This window comes from Mustela erminea, chromosome 5, assembly GCF_009829155.1.
Source record: "Mustela erminea isolate mMusErm1 chromosome 5, mMusErm1.Pri, whole genome shotgun sequence".
NCBI lineage: Eukaryota > Metazoa > Chordata > Mammalia > Carnivora > Mustelidae > Mustela > Mustela erminea.
The window spans coordinates 29,460,151-29,476,171 of record NC_045618.1 but is presented as its reverse complement, the minus strand read 5'-3'; the positions used below and the strand labels follow the sequence as shown (position 1 = coordinate 29,476,171).

General features: G+C 37.9%; 1 protein-coding gene across 2 annotated transcripts; it reads right to left on the bottom strand.

The window, feature by feature from the left end:
* Positions 1–374: 374 nt before the first annotated feature.
* On the bottom strand, positions 375–15,928 carry RCN2 (reticulocalbin 2). Of its 2 annotated transcripts, none has more exons than XM_032342355.1 (7): positions 15,569–15,928; positions 15,069–15,174; positions 12,063–12,259; positions 6,657–6,770; positions 2,597–2,693; positions 1,580–1,722; positions 375–1,212 (listed from the first exon to the last, which is right to left on the bottom strand). In XM_032342355.1, the coding sequence occupies exons 1-7, from the start codon at positions 15,710–15,712 to the stop codon at positions 1,060–1,062; spliced, it is 954 nt and encodes a 317-aa protein (XP_032198246.1). In that variant the 5' UTR covers positions 15,713–15,928; the 3' UTR covers positions 375–1,059. The 2 variants fall into 2 exon arrangements, with proteins under 2 accessions (XP_032198246.1, XP_032198247.1); XM_032342356.1 differs by having other exon boundaries at positions 1,580–1,719.
* Positions 15,929–16,021: the final 93 nt, after the last annotated feature.

Below are 16,021 nucleotides of genomic sequence, written 5' to 3'. Positions count from 1 at the left end.
GTGAGCCTGACCTGGGGCTTGAACCCAGGACCCTGCGATCATGACCTGAGCCAAAGGCAGAGGCTCAACTGACTAAGCCACCCAGGTGTGCTGACCTGTGTAATTCTTATGATTATTTCTAGCATCAAACAGCAAGACCACATTTGTTACACAGCTACTGAAATATGTCAGGTATACATGCAATTGTAACATGATTCTCTTATCAAAAAGGAAAAAAAAACAAAATAACAATATGCATCAAGAATAATTCAAGGTTGTTGAGCAGTCACTACACAAATATAGGAACGGATAAGGTAAGATAATGTATAATTCAACAAAACCTATTCTAAATTCTAGGTTTATCTGGGAGATGAAAGAAAAACAAACAAAACATATAGAAAGATAGGACATTTCATTTTTAATCAGTCAAAAATGAAGAGTTCTGGACAATGTCAAATTCCACACACCATAATGCTATTGTTACACATTAAATATAATTACTATCTATACATATGCAAAAATATAAAGTTCTATTTCATACAATAAAACCCTTTATAGAAACCATTTTAAAAGTAAGCAGAACTTCTCAACATTAAAATGTGAGGTATAAGTCCTTCTAAAGGTTCCTTTAAAGGTTTTAAAACAAAATGCTAAATCTAAAAACAATGTCCTTTTTGTCAGTTCCCAAGTTAAATCTACTTAAAAGAAAAGAAAAACTGATAGCTCAGTCACATACTATTTAAATAATATTGTTCAGGCATCTCTAAAATCCTCCATTTTTTCAAGTATGGATATAGAACTCAAATATCCCACAATACAGTACTAAACAGATGGAATATTTAGGAAAGACTTTGTTGTCATATGGCACAATATTGTTTTATTTCTTCAATACATTTTGAAATAAATACCAGGTTTTGTTTCATTTTTCTTCTAAAAAGCCAAAATTACAATCTACATTTAAGATAATTTTGACTGTGGTAAGACTTGAGTGTAAAATATAATATCAATATTTTATCACAAAAGTAAAGCTGGTAACAAATTATAAAAGAAGACAGTATTCTATTCTGATCTACCCAGGGATTAAAGCTCATCATGATAGAAATATTCATCATGAAGCTGTCTGCCATAATCTGTAGCTTCACTGGTAAGAAACAAGTCCTGGTTCTCCAGAATCTCCGCTTCCGAGAGCTTTCTGTCACTATTCAAATCCATTTCATCAATTAGGTGAAGAGCCTTTAAAACAAAACAAATCAAGTATAATAAGTATTTTCAGCAAGATGTTCACGTTTCAATGTGATCTGATTTGTCAACAATCATTCAGGTATGCCAAGTACTCATTACTGTCTGTGTATCTCAAAACGCTACATTTTATAACCAGGGCTATCTATAGCTTTTCTCATTATCCTCTTTCTTAATTTCTGCTAGGCTCTGCCTCCTCCCCACTCAAATCCTATTTAGGATATCTCAAGGTTAAGCCAAATTAACAAATAAACAACTCTGTTCCTTCTTTCTTTGGCCTGTCTTTGCACTTTCTTTCCTACCAGCTGCACCTAACTTGGGGGAGAAAGAAGGGGATATACAGTCCTTTTGTAACACTCACCTCCTCTTGAGCAATGCCCTGGTTATTGGGTACTACCCAAGACAACAGCTCTTGGGGATCAAGCCTGCCGTCAGTATCTTTGTCATAATCATTCAGGAATCTATCTTTCTCAACCAGTATCCACTCTGGATCTTCATTTGCTGCTTAATAGCAAAAATAAAACATACTATACATACACAAGAATGTAACATGTAGCCAATGAGAAGTACATCCCTAGAATAAAGGAAATGAACTTAAACCTCACTATAAAGGAAGCCTGACAAAACAGATCTACTTATCTAAAAAGTCCTGACATAGGTACACACTACAGAATTTTCAAAAGTGACACTTAAGTCTAAACAGCTCAGAGTTTCTAAATCGATACGTATTATCACAAACCAGTAAGTCTGTTAACTGCTGCTACTTGTTCTGGTATCTAGATTTTTTCCCCACAGTTGAGCTGGGTAATGTTTTTATGTACATCGTGGGACTATATAAAGTTTCCTACGTGTGCTTATAAAGTAATACCATGTTTAATTTTAAAGTGAAAATCACAGTAAGTGATGCTTTTAAGCAACAATTCTGAAAAGACAGCTGTGAACAGAAAAAGCTGCATATGCAAAATCCTCAAATTTTAAACACTCAGTGAGACACCTTCTACACCAGTATTTGTAGTATTTTGTTTATTTTAAGATCTACATGCAAAGGTACAGGATTTTGTTTAAAAATATCAACCTTTACTTCCTCACCCATTTGAATTGAGAATTACATTATACTTGTTCGAAAAGGAAGAAAAATCTTTGAATCCTGACATGGAACTAAGAGTGAGTGAGACAGCATTCTCACATAAGCTGGGAGTCCTGCTGTTTTGCATGTATTACACATTTAACTTGGCAGAACAAGCAGAAATCATGCATACCCCTTCTTGTTCCATTTTCCTGTCAAATACAGCTCACAGTGAGCAACACTGCCTCTCAAATCATTTCTTCTTTAATTCCAGGCTTTTCCCCCCTCCTTCCACACACCCAGGGTACTTACTTGGATCCCGCCTGTAGTCACCAAGAAATTCTTCCAAACTAACAAACCCATCACCATTTTTGTCATGTTCTTCCAAAGCCTCTTGAATGACAAATTCCTATTGCATGTTCATAAAAAACCAAAAATAAAACAATTAAGTCACAAAATTTTCCCACTACCATCTATTCCATTATGGAACTTCCTTAGCAATACTCATTTTTGTTGTCCATTCTTGCAAGGCAATCTTTCTGAACAGTGGAATTTAGAGGCAGGAATAAAACTGGAAGTACTGGGGCACCTGGGTGGCTCAGTGGGTTAAAGCCTCTGCCTTCAGCTCAGGTCATGATCCCAGGGTCCTGGGATTGAGCCCAGCATCGGGCTCTCTGCTCAGCGGGAAGCCTGCTTCTTCTTCTCTCTCTGCCTACTTGTGATCTCTGTCTGTCAAATAAATAAATAAAATCTTAAAAAACAAACAAACAAACAAAAAACTGGAAGTACTGAATTCAACATCTTGAAGCTTCTGCTATCACGAACTCAACTGTGCCCTCCTAAACAACCTGGGCACTAATCTCAAACTCTTAAATTTCTGCATGTTCCCCTCCCTTCTGCAGAAGGACACCTCTTACTACCCTGGTCTTCCGTAACTTCACTTTTCCTCCACTCCATTAACATCCCTAAAAGAACCCTTATCTCTGATCCCTCTGCACAGAACTATTGTTCTGCCTCCAGATCTAAATCAAAGGTGCCAGTCCCCCATAAACCTATACCTCCCTGCTTCCTCTTCAACCAAATCTACCCCATCCACCCCAAACTGCCCCAAATCTGTTCCTCATTCTATCATGGCTTATCAACCAATCCTCTCTAACCCAAAGATTTACGATTTCTAGTTACACTGGACCCAAGATGACCTGTTTAATGGCCAGCTGTTTCAGTTCTTTCCGTATTACCTTCCTATATCTTCTACCTTTTCTTACTTTGCCAGTCTCCACCCTGCACAGCAGACCCATATCATGTTCTCCTTTATTCCAGAATCATAAAGTCTAAAAGAAAGGGAAAGAGAAATACACACCTAACCCTTAAAATTAATTTTTTCCCATTTCAGTGGGCTCTCACTGCAGTTTGGAAGTCTGCCTCTGCCTCAGTTTCCCTAACACATACTCTAAAGCTGTTTTTTGGAAACTCCACTTTGAGTCTTATCAAAACACTCTCCAAATATCTCTCTTGGCAAAGATGTACCCATTTTTCCAAACAAGGTATAAGGCTTCTGAAATGCCTGTTTACCAGCATTGCATTCTCCCCTTTAATTACCTCTATTTTTATGCCTATTCCTCTCATCCTTCTCTTCAACCTCAGGAGTTAAAGTTATCTTTCCCCCTTCTCTAGGGTGAAGCCCTCAAGGGTCTTACTTGATTTCCCACCCTTTCTTACTTCTTGAGTGCTTTCTTTCACTCCTAACTGTGGCCTCTCCTAAGGCTCTACTCTCTTCTGTTAGCTCCTTCTTCTATGCCTTTAAACACATTCAAGTCCCCTGCACTCTTTAATTACCATCCTGGTTTCTTTGCTTCCATGCCAGGTCTCTTATAGGTTACGCTTACTATTCTCATTTCCTCACTACCTGTTGTCACCCAAATACCTTTCAAACCTGGATTCTTGCATCACAACTGTAATGAAAATACACTCTCAAAAGTCTCCAATTCTAGCCAAACCCAAGGGCTTCCTTTTTATCTGTATGAAATAACACTTAAATACAAATTGTTAGTTTTTAAGAAATCAAATGTTACAGATTTTATATATAGAAATCAGGGAATCTTAACCAGAGATCCAAAGATTACTTTTAGAGAATCTGAGACTCTTCTGAAATTATAATCCCATATTTTGTGTATATGAGCATATGTGATTTTTCTGGGACAGAGTCCATAGATTGCTTATTTTTGTTTATTATTTTTGTGTGTGAGAGAGAGAGAACGAGTGTGCGCATACACGTGTGAACGGAACGAACTTCGAGGAGGGAGGGGTGTGGGGGGAGGTAGAGAGGGAGAATCTTAAGCAGGCTGGGTGCTGTCCTCTATCTCACAACCCTAAGATAATGACCTGAGCCGAAATCAGAAGTCAGATGCTTAACCTACTGAGCTACTCAGGCACCCCGATTGCTCCATATTTTTAAAGGAGTCTGTGATCCAAGATAAGTTAAGAATCACTGACTACAATGACTATTCCTCCATTCAAGTAATCCTCTTGGGAAACAACAGACTTATTTCAATAATGTTGCCATGGTTAAAATAAATTACATGACACAATTACATAAATTAAATGTATATATTTGTATATACTTATATTTATATGTAATTTATAACATAAAATAAATTACATAAATTAAAATAAACTACATGAATGAAAGTATCTCTAAATTCTAACTTTTAATCCAAATCAAAATCACCTCATTGATCTTGCACCCTGCCTTTCCCTTCATCAAATATATCCTTAAATGGAAAAAGTGATACAGCAGAACAAATTAAAGGTAAATAAGAATTAATGAAGGTGCTCTGAACTAGACACTTCATGGTCACACCTCTTATGTACTGCAATCAACTCCAACTCAGCACAAGCAAGTTGTGCTGACACACCCCATTCTGTCAAAGGTACTACCATTTTCATCACTTTACACAATCTCAAAACCTTAGAGTCATCTCTGACTCTTCCTTTCTCTTTTCATACTTATTTAATCAGTCAACATTCCTGCTTGCGCTTTCTTCAGAAGGTTATTCACGTCCATTTCATTCCATTGCCACATCGAACTCTGGGGCCACAGCATATGCCCAAATTATTTCAATGCTTTCACTGGTCATTCCCCTCCCCAGTCTTCAATCATTCCTTAATTCCCCTGAGAATCAATATCCAGCATGTTCTGCCTGCCATGCTAGGTAGAGTTCAATTAGCTTGTCTCAACTTAACTTTGGCAGTTAAACAAATTGTGCCCAGCATTGCTCTAAATTTAAGTTGTATGTTTTGTTCCAAGGGAGAAATCAGAAGCCTCAATGGCACAAGTGGTGGCAATAGTCTTGTCTTGCCACTCAAGTATGGAGAAAAATGTTCTCTACAGCCTTGTTATTCAAAGTGGCAGCTTCTAACCATGACCCATTTAACATAAAGCTACATCTTCCCTCCCTGAAATATCCAAAGAACCAAGCCACACAGCTAGAGGCTGAGGCTAGACAATAAGCCTTAATATAAATGTTTAGTCTATTTCCTACAAAGCTATTTGTTATACTAGTCTTTACTCTCCAACATGACAGTTTCTCCTCTCAAGAAGCTTGCCAAGTTATAGTAGGGACTCAATCAATGTTTGTTAAAACTAGAGTTTTAACTGGAGTTAAAACTAGAGTTCAACAAAAATTCTGAAGAACTGGTACTTCTTTCAAGTATTGAAGGGATGAGAGGACTCGCTAGGCCTCTTGCTGTAAACACATTAGTCAGTAGGAGCTACCCCACCCCCCAAAACCCCATGAAAGGGGATCCAAAGGTGATAAGCCTTCTCAGAACCAAAGTTTTTGGAGGTGATATAAACTAAATAGGAAGTACTGATGTTACTGATATTGGAAAACAAAGAAAATTCTAAAAGCTACAAAAAGGCAGGCAATAAAGGTAATGTGGCTGTGTGGGAGGAAACAGCCAGGAAGACTAACCTTCCCTCCTCATCAGCACTCCTCTTCCCACCACCAGTAACCCTCTCCCACCCCTATCTGAAGTAAGGAGAACTTTGGATCTTGCTGTCTCTTAAAATTCTGGTTGCCCCATATAATTCATATTAATGACTTAGGAAAAAAAGCAGGTTTTAAAGTTTTGGTCACCCAAGAATTCTCTCTCTTTTTTTTAAAAAATTATTTATTTATTTATTTGACAGACAGATCACAAATAGTCAGAAAGATGGGGGGGGGGGAAGCAGACTCCCCACTGAGCAGAGAGCCCGATGCGGGGCTCAATCCCAGGACCCTGAGATCATGACCTGAGCTGAAGGCAGAGGCTTTAACCCACTGAGCCACCCAGGCACCCCACAAATTCTCTCAAAATGTTTCTTCCTTACCGTCATATAATCAACTTCTTCAGGATGCTCAAAAGCAATAAATTCTTCAAGATTCAAACCAGGACTTGAATCTTGGTTCGCTTTCTCAAATCGCTTCTTGTCCTTTAAATGAAGCTTTGAAAATTAAATATTGAACATGATTAAGGTCTCATCCACATGGAAACATCATTATACATACTTTGAAAATTACATACTATGTGAAATCTAAAGTACATTCTCATATATTATCTTATCTTCACATTATCCCCTTGAAGGTACATTAGAAAAATCACACATATTTATGAGAAGCAATATAAATAGACTGCAGAGTCAGAGACACAGATCTGAATTCCAGCAACGCCACTTACCAGCTGTGGTAAGGGCATTTTGCCTAACTTAGGGCAAACTGCTTAACCTCTCTGGTTTCCTCAACTATAAAATCAGGGTAAAAATCTCTATAAAGCAACTGGGATGAGGGCTCTTATCAAATTAGTAAACCTGATCATTTAAAAAATGTAATATGTCACATATTACATGATAGAAAATGGAAATTAAATGATTTATTGAGAGGTATGTCAGAAATACAGCAAAATAAGTTGGACTATGATTCTCCCTGTTCTTCTACAGTATTGTACACTCTCTTCTATAACAATCTCAGCTGTTTTGAATGCCCAAAAAACAGTAAATCCAGACTATGTGTTAATTCTTGATATGCCATTTTCAAATTGTTTCTGGTCCTTGTAATGACTTTGCAAAAATGTTAGTAGGTTTCAGAAAAACAGTCCTTCTATGAGAATACTTTTGATATATGTATGTTATATTTGGAAGTCTATTCTTGGTAGTCACTTTATAGTGCTAATAATTATGTATGTTCAGGCATAAACATCAAAAACTGAAGACCTATTTTGAGATTAAGTAAACACACTTTTCTATTTTCTCACACCCATCTTCCTTTTTCTCTTTTTGTAAAGTATGCTTAAGTAGTAAATCAAGTAGCAGCTATTACGGACAAGGCTGCTTTTAATGCATTTCTCAAAGGTAATTCTGTAATCAAGAGCCTTGGAAGCCAATAGTGCTATATTGCTAATCCTGAATAAATTCCATTTTGAGCATTTCTGGGAAAGAAAAAAAAAAAAAACTCTCCTTTCTATAAACTGTATGTACTAAATAGCACATTTAAAAAACCACACAGTTTCAAATATTTTAGGAGCTTTTAATTTATGTGTCTTACTGTTGAAAAGAAATACTCTTTTCAGTTTTCTAGAATAGAGGTTGGGTGGCGGTCATTTACTGAACACTACTTTTACAATGACCGATTTACGGCGGAGAGGCTCACGTCTTCCCCCAAAGAATTCATCTTTTAGACCATCTAGTTTCCATTAACCAGTTATACTTACCAAATCATGACAGAAAAACAACAAACTTGTTTCTAAATAGCTGCTTTTAACTTAACGTTTCTTAATTTCAAATAACTAGACCAAATAATTTATACTTGATGTTCAGGGGCTTAACAAGGGGAGAAGCATACAAACAAGAATTTGAGATACTTTGTTGAGTCAATCAAATTCTTTTTGAATAAACCACTATTCAAAATACTAAGTGCTTAGATTTCCTTATGAAAGAACCCTTCAGTTTGGAGCAAAAAGGTCCATGTTTCAGCAGCAGGAGCTGAATTTGGCCAAATTTGCCTATGGAAATAAAGGATCTCTTTCAGCAAGCCCAGATTGTTGTTTAAAAAAATTAAGGAAAGTAGTTTTCTGGTTCACATTTCTCAAATTTTTAAAATAAAATTAAATAATGAGATTTTAAGAAGCAGTTTTATTCGTGGTCATTTAAAGAAAACAATTAAAGAGCAATTCAAATTAAAGAAGCCAATACACAGAAAGACTGTTTTTCCAAAATGGCAAAGATAACAACAAAAAAGGCTGTCAGTTCCACAAAACCTCAGCACACTTTTTTTCCTTCTGTGTAAAAATTCTGTGTTCTAGTGGAGAGTAGAAAGTGCTACATACAGTAGTAAAAAGGAGGAAACGACAATAATCATTTATTTTTATATATCAATAGAAACTTGAGAAGCACAAAACTGCCATCTTTTGGTAGACTAATGGTTTTACATGAGGAAACAGATGATGCCACAACAAAGTATAGGTCTTAAAAATTCTGATTAGTCACATGCTAGGTTGTACCTTACATAAATAAATATTGCTTGTACATGCACATTCAGCATCTGGCTTTGGGAGTTAGAACAACTGAACTTTTGCCAGGTAGGTCCCCAAACTTTAATTATCCTGCTTTAAAGTGCTGACTATAATTGTTCATCATTACATAAAGAAATGCTTTTTCAGGAACTTCATTGCACAAGAGGTTCTCTACTCTCTACATGGAAGCTTAAAAATAAAATTCAAGCATCAAATTGTTGTTTGTTTGTTTTAATATTTATTATTTTATTTATTTATTTGAGAGTATGAGAAGGGGGGAGCAGAAGGAGAGGGAGAGAGAGAATCTTAAGCATGTAGAGATGGGTTGTCAGAGAATTACCAATAGGACTACCATGGAGAAGTGTTCATTTTAGGGATCCATCAATTCCCTAGCACTATTAAGATCTAACTAATTCATTCTTAAAACGTACAGTCTTATAATCAACATGTACTGAGTACTGTGGTGAACACAGTATTAGAACCAGACTTTTTTTTTTTTTAAAAACAAAAACTGTTCATAAGTCGTTTATATTAATGAGTCCTATATCTCTTCAAAGTGAAGATTTTCTTTTCAACACCACCATCTGTCACTAATCACAACCTCCCAAGAATAAGGAAACTCAAGAAACCACACACACACATTTCTCATGTTTTGATGGGATAGTCATTAAATTTTTGGAGTGCCAAAAGAAAAAAAGGACACAATTATAATCTGATTCTAGAAAGATTTTAAAATACTGTATTTAATGTCTCTCTTGTTACCTAGCAGGGAAGTTATAATACCATACCATGGTTTGGTTTTAGAAAAGTCTCAGAACTTGAATAGTGCTTTTAAGATTAATTCCTACAGGATATCTCTAGACAGACAAATTCCAAATCTCATTATCATTTGTTTCTTTTTTAGCACCAAGTAATACAAAGACTGATTTCTACTCTCTTCAGTCTGCTGTAAGATGAAAACCCAAATAAGGAGGAAAGAAAGTGAAAAGGAATCTTTTTTTTTAAAGATTTATTTATTTATTTATTTGACCGAGAGAGAGAGAGAGAGAGAGAGATAGATCACAAGTAGGCAGAGAGGCAGGCAGAGAGAGAGGAAGGGAAGCAGGCTCCCTGCTGAGCAGAGAGCCCGATGTGGGACTCGATCCCAGGGCCCTGAGATCATGACCTGAACCGAAGGCAGCGGCTTAACCCAATGAGCCACCCAGGCGCCCCCTGCTACAAAAATTTTAAAAAGCTAATCATATATTAAATATTAAATGTAAACTTAGGTGGATCGCACATGCTTTCTTCAACAATATGCTCTTCAATCAACACACACCTGTTTACCAGCCCAACTGCTAGAACAGGATATTTCATAGTATAGTAAAATAAATATATTACTATTCCTCTATACTATTGTTATCCTCATTTTTTGATATGAGGAAACTGAGACATAAGGAAGTTTAATAACTTACCCACAGCTACACAACTCTTAAGTTATACAGCTGGATGTGAAGCTGTGCAGACTGGCTCCAAGGCTGAAGCCCTTAAGCTCTACAATGGTGGCAGATGAATGATCATTAGCAGAAAAAGCAATACGCTTTGTGTTAGTGATGGCTATAGAGTTCAAGTGGCCAACATGATTCTAAAATAAACAGCCTGTATAATGATAAATATGGCCACAACAAAAACTAAGGGGTAGGTACTACAATGGGTAAATTAAGGAATGGAAGAAGCTCAATGTTTTCCAAGCTTGACTAATATTTGGGGAATAACAGTTTGCAACAAGGTGTTTGGTTTTGTTTTTTTCCACATATAAAAATGTATCTTTTCAGAAAGTCCTTATTATAATGGGGTGCCTGGGTAGCTCAGTCAGTTAAGCATCTAATCTTGATTTCAGCTCAGGTCATGATCTCAGGGTCCTGGAGTCGAGCCCTGAGTCAGGCTCTGCTCTCAGGGGGGAGTCTGCTTGTCCCTGTCCCCGCATGCTCTCTCATGCTCTAATAAAATAAAATCTGAATTTAAATTTAGAAAGTCTTTATAATTACCCTTGAAATATAGAAGTATGGAAATAGCAATTTCTTTAGCTTATAGTCCTTTGTCTTGAAAAGTTCCTACATATCACTAAAAGTTCTTATTAATTCCTAAATAAAAATGGGCTTCCTCACCTCTGTTTAAGAAGCATTAGAACAAGACATCTTTTAATTTTGGCAAATTAAACCAGGAGAATCAACAAAAACTATAGTGATACTATATCTTCAAAAATGAGTTATTATTAAATAGTGCAGCTTCTGTGGAATACCATATGATAGTTCCTTAAAGAATTAAAGATAGAATTACTATATGATCCAGATGTTCCATTTTGGGATGTATACCCAAAATAATTAAAAGCAAGGTCTCAAAGAGGTATTTGTACACCCATGTTCATAGCAGCATTATTCGTAATAGCCAAAAAGTTGAAGCAACCCAAGTATCCATCAATAGGTGGATAAACAAAATGTGGTATATATGCACAATAGAATATTACTCAATCTTAAAAAGGAAATTCTCACACACACTACAACATTATGAGAACAGTATCTTAAGTAAGCTACTCACAAAAAGACAAAAAATGTAAGATTCCACTTATACGAGGTACCAAGAAGTCAAATTCAGAGACAGAAAGTAGAATGGTGGTTGCCAGAGAGGCCTAGGGGAGAAGGAATGGGAAATTGTTGCTTAAAGGGTTTAGAATTTCAGTTCTGCAAGGTGAAAAGAGTTCTGGAGATTGGTTGTATAACAATGTGAATGTACTTAACACTACTGAATAGCACACTTTAAAATGGTTAAATTTTATGTGCATTTTATTAAAATTAAAAATTTGTAATCATTATTTTATATAAAACTATCTGTTTAAAAGATGCAAATAGGTCTCTACAGTCTTCGTAACTATGATATAAAACTATTCAATAATAACAAAAATTTAAATAGCAAGATACATATTCAAAATACACCAAAAAGCAACTCGAAATGAGGACAAATGACGCCACTGAGAAAAACAGATGCAAGGATAATTTAGGTAGTACAGAATAAGAGGCCAAAATCCGGCTAGAAAGGAAATCATCAAAACGACCACTGAAGTGGAACAAGTGATTGCCCAGAGAGCAAGGCAATCCCAGTCTATGACCTCAGACCGTCTTGTGCTCATTCATGCAGGAAGGAAAAGTGAACTGATATGATCAAAAGGAACAGCTTTTGCACAGCTACTCACCTGCCTAAAAGACTCCTCTTCGGCATCATCCAAAGCAGCATTCTCATCAAAGTCGATCACACGGTCATACATCTGAATGTTGTATTCATCCCACGACACACTATTATCACTGTTTTTGTCATATTCAACAAACTGTTGTTTTGCTTCTTGCATAGCATAATGTTTAAAAGACATCTGAATCCACGAACTGAGTTCGCCTGTGAGAATTTCCCAGACACAAATGAATGTTGACAAGTAATTTTGATATTTACAGAAGCGAAGGTTTCTAAACTTTCTCTAAAAGGAAAAAAAAAAACAACCTTGAGTGTTTTCAATTTTAGTATATGTGCTGCCGAAGCGAGCACCCTTGAGTGTTTTCAAATACTGAGAGTTGTATCCATAGAAATAGGAATAGAAGGCATGAGAGTGGTTTGGAGCCCAAGAATATAACAATATGTGATCCAAATAGAATGCAAGCTCCTTGAATACAGAGTTCAGGTATGTTTTGTTCATTGAGGTACTCTAAAGACCTAAAAAGTATCTGGCTCCGTCACTTATTTGCTAAATGAATTGCCAACTGGCCAAAACAGTACTTGACTTTTAAAAGTTATCACCCACAAAATTGCAGATAATGTTTGCTAGCTATCACAGATCTCTCAGGAAGTACAAATATGTTAATAATGGCCTATTTATTCTAATATGTAATAGAAAAAAGTGTTTTCCACTTATGAAAGTAATATAAAGTTTCTCTTTAAAATAAATTTTATGTTGAGCTGAATCAAAACCATATTAAGGAAATAATAGATGGTAAATAGCTAGGGCCTAAATTGTGAAAATGTATTCAAGTGACTGAAGTTTGAGAAACATTGTTACAGTATATGTCCTTCGACCATCTTAAAACTTCTGGAGGAAATTTTAACAAAAGTTATGGGTAGCAATTATGAGCCAATCTTGCAATTGGCTCTCTGTCTTGGTACCTGAAGACATGGGGGAAAGTTTCTAAACCTCTAATGTCCGCATTTAGGTCAACTTAAAAAAAAAATCTATTCAGAGATATTTACTACACTGTATTATAGAAAAAAGGTGGTAGGGAGAACATGAATATCTGCAAGGATGGCAAGAGTATAGCATATGATTTAAAGGTAATACACCATTTGGTTTAAAGAGTGCTACCCCTTTATTGGTCTAGGGGAGGTCAGGTGAATAGAAAAGTAAAGACATTGTCTCTCCGGAAACTCTAAATTAAGGCAGAATTATAATTACTATAGCAACCAGGTACTACGCTGGACTTTAAAATAAAAATTAGCAAACTTCTCTGAAGGGTCCTTCAAGTACAATGAGGGTTTCTTCTGTTTTTTTTTAAAGAGATCATCATCACATAATAGAATACCGAACGCAAAAGGGGCCAGAAACATGGGTTCATTCTTCAGCTCTATTATAAGGGGCAAGTTAGCCCTCTCAAGTTTTTGTTTCCTTATATGTAAAATGAATATTTGAACTTTCAACTTTAAAAATTTTTAACTTTAAAAATTTAACTTTAAATTTTTAAAGTTTAGAGTTTAACTCTAAAGTTAAAAAAAATTTTAACTTAAAAAAATTTTTTTTTTAAAGATTTCATTTATTTATTTGACAGAGAGAGATCACAAGCAGGCAGAGAGGCAGGCAGAGAGAGAGAGGAGGAAACAGGCTCCCTGCCGAGCAGAGAGCCCGACACGGGACTCGATCCCAGGACCCCAAGACCATGACCCGAGCCAAAGGCAGCGGCCAAACCCACTGAGCCACCCAGGCGCCCTAACTTTAAAAATTTTTAACTTTTAAAATTTAACTTTAAAAATTTTTAAAGTTTACTATTAATTATTTGAATATATACAGGCCTTTACAAAACGGAACCACAGTCTTCCAAATCAATTTTTTCTGTGTGCTTGCTAGTGTAACCAAAGATAGACCTATTCTTAGTGGAAAACTAGAGTCTAAAGCTCTTGTTTTTATTTAGAGAAATCAAAACCTTAATATTCCCGAGGGCACCAAATTTACTGACAACACATCTTAAATTTACCAATTAGTTTGCAAGTCTCTCTTCAGCAACTTCAATCCTTGGATGGTGAGCAACATTTAAATAAGAGTTATAGCAAAATATCTCCTGAATTTTTTTGGAAAATCAACTTGGAAAGTTGATAGAGTTCACCACTTGAATTAAGAAATAAGGAAAGACAGTTGCAAAGCAATTGAATATTCTTTTAATATTCTGTGCATTTCATTTCTGACTGGAGAACCTAAGAGCACTCAGATTTTTTTTTTTTTTTTAAAGTAAGCTCTACACCCAACCTGGGGCTTGTACTCATGACCCAGAGATCAAGAATCACATGCTCCACCAACTGAGCCAGCCAGGTGCCCCTCAGATTTTTTTTTTTTTTTTTAAGTGAAGGATATTAAAAACTGAATTAAGAGCAAGAAATCTGGATTCTAGTCCTGGCTTTGCCACTCATTTTAGAAAGGCACTTACCCCTCTGGGCTTCAGTATCTTCAGCTCTACAAAGAGAGGTGGATAAGATAATTCTAAGACCCCTGCCAGCTGTAATAATTTGTGATTATCATAAATTCATACGCAACAGGTCTTTTTCTACTTAAAAAAAGATGGAAATTCTTAAATTCCTAATGAAACATATATCAAAACAGCAATAAATCATGTAAAAAATGCCATAAGACGGTTTCTGGCATATTCTTGACATTGATAAAAGTCCTATAAGGAATACGGTGTTTGGTCAGCGTACGACTTGCACATATCGATTAAGTCAACGATGATTATGTATTACTGGAGAAAGTCCTGATTTATACTTGTGACCTATATCGAAAGATTTCCAGATATAAAACCTACTCAACATGTCCTTCTTTCCCCTTCTCACCGCACACCTCACATTTGTTGCAACAGGAGCAATCTACACGAAACAAACAGCCCTGCTTAAATGTTTGTGCTTTTATCTCCTACAAAGGGTCTTCTCCATTGTTAACTGTGTAGGACGTCCTTACTTTCCGTGAGAAAGCCATCTGAGTCCAAGTCAATTTTCTTTATGATTGACTTCAGTCTTTTGTGTTGCTCTTCGGGGGAGAGTTTAACATATTCATCGACTTCTTCCTTTGGGGGGTAAGCGATACACAGAGGGGTAAAGTATTACTATCACTGGGGCAAGATGGTGGCGAAAAAAAAAAAAAAGGCTACCAGAAGCCTTCTCTGTCTAGGGATTTGGGGGTGACCCACACCTGCTCTCCAAGGCCCCCACCTCCTACACACCCTCAGCGATCAAGCCCGTGTAGGGAGGGTGGAAGAGATCCGGCTCCCGGGCCGCGCTATTTCCTCAGAGGTAGAGGCCTCGGGGTCCCCCAGACAGTGAGCGACGCCCCGCCCGGACCCCATTGTCAGGCCGCCCGGGCCAGGCCTGGCCTGGCCGCCCCTCTTTGTCCCGGGACAAAGCCCGCGGCAGCCGCGGTGCGAGGCCCGGCCCTCCCAGCCCCCGGCCTGGCCACCTTACCTGGCCGCCCAGCAGCGCCTCACGGTCGTAGTCGCTGCGGTGCTCGCCCTGCGGGTAGTGCAGCTCCTCGGCGTCCCCGGCGCTGGCTGCCGCGGCGCACAGCAGCAGCAGCCCCAGCGCCGCGGGCCTCGGGCCCAGCCGCATCGCTCCGGCCCGCCGCGGACACAGAGAGGCGAGGAAGGAGACCGGCGGGGGCTCAGGCCCGCGGCTGCGCTCCGCGGGCGGCTGCGGACGGGCGGCGCGGCGTACGTGGGGAGGAGAGAACGCGACGCGCAGGGGGCGGTGGCCGCCGTTCCTCACGGTCTCGACTCTTGAAGCCCGAGCGACAACTGCGGGGCAGGGGCTGGCGAGGCCGAGGCCTATATGGCCCGGGCGGAGGGGGCGGGGCGCCAAGCCGCGCCACTGATTGGGCCGCACCGCGCTGGGGGCGGGCCGCGCCGATGTGGCGGTCTG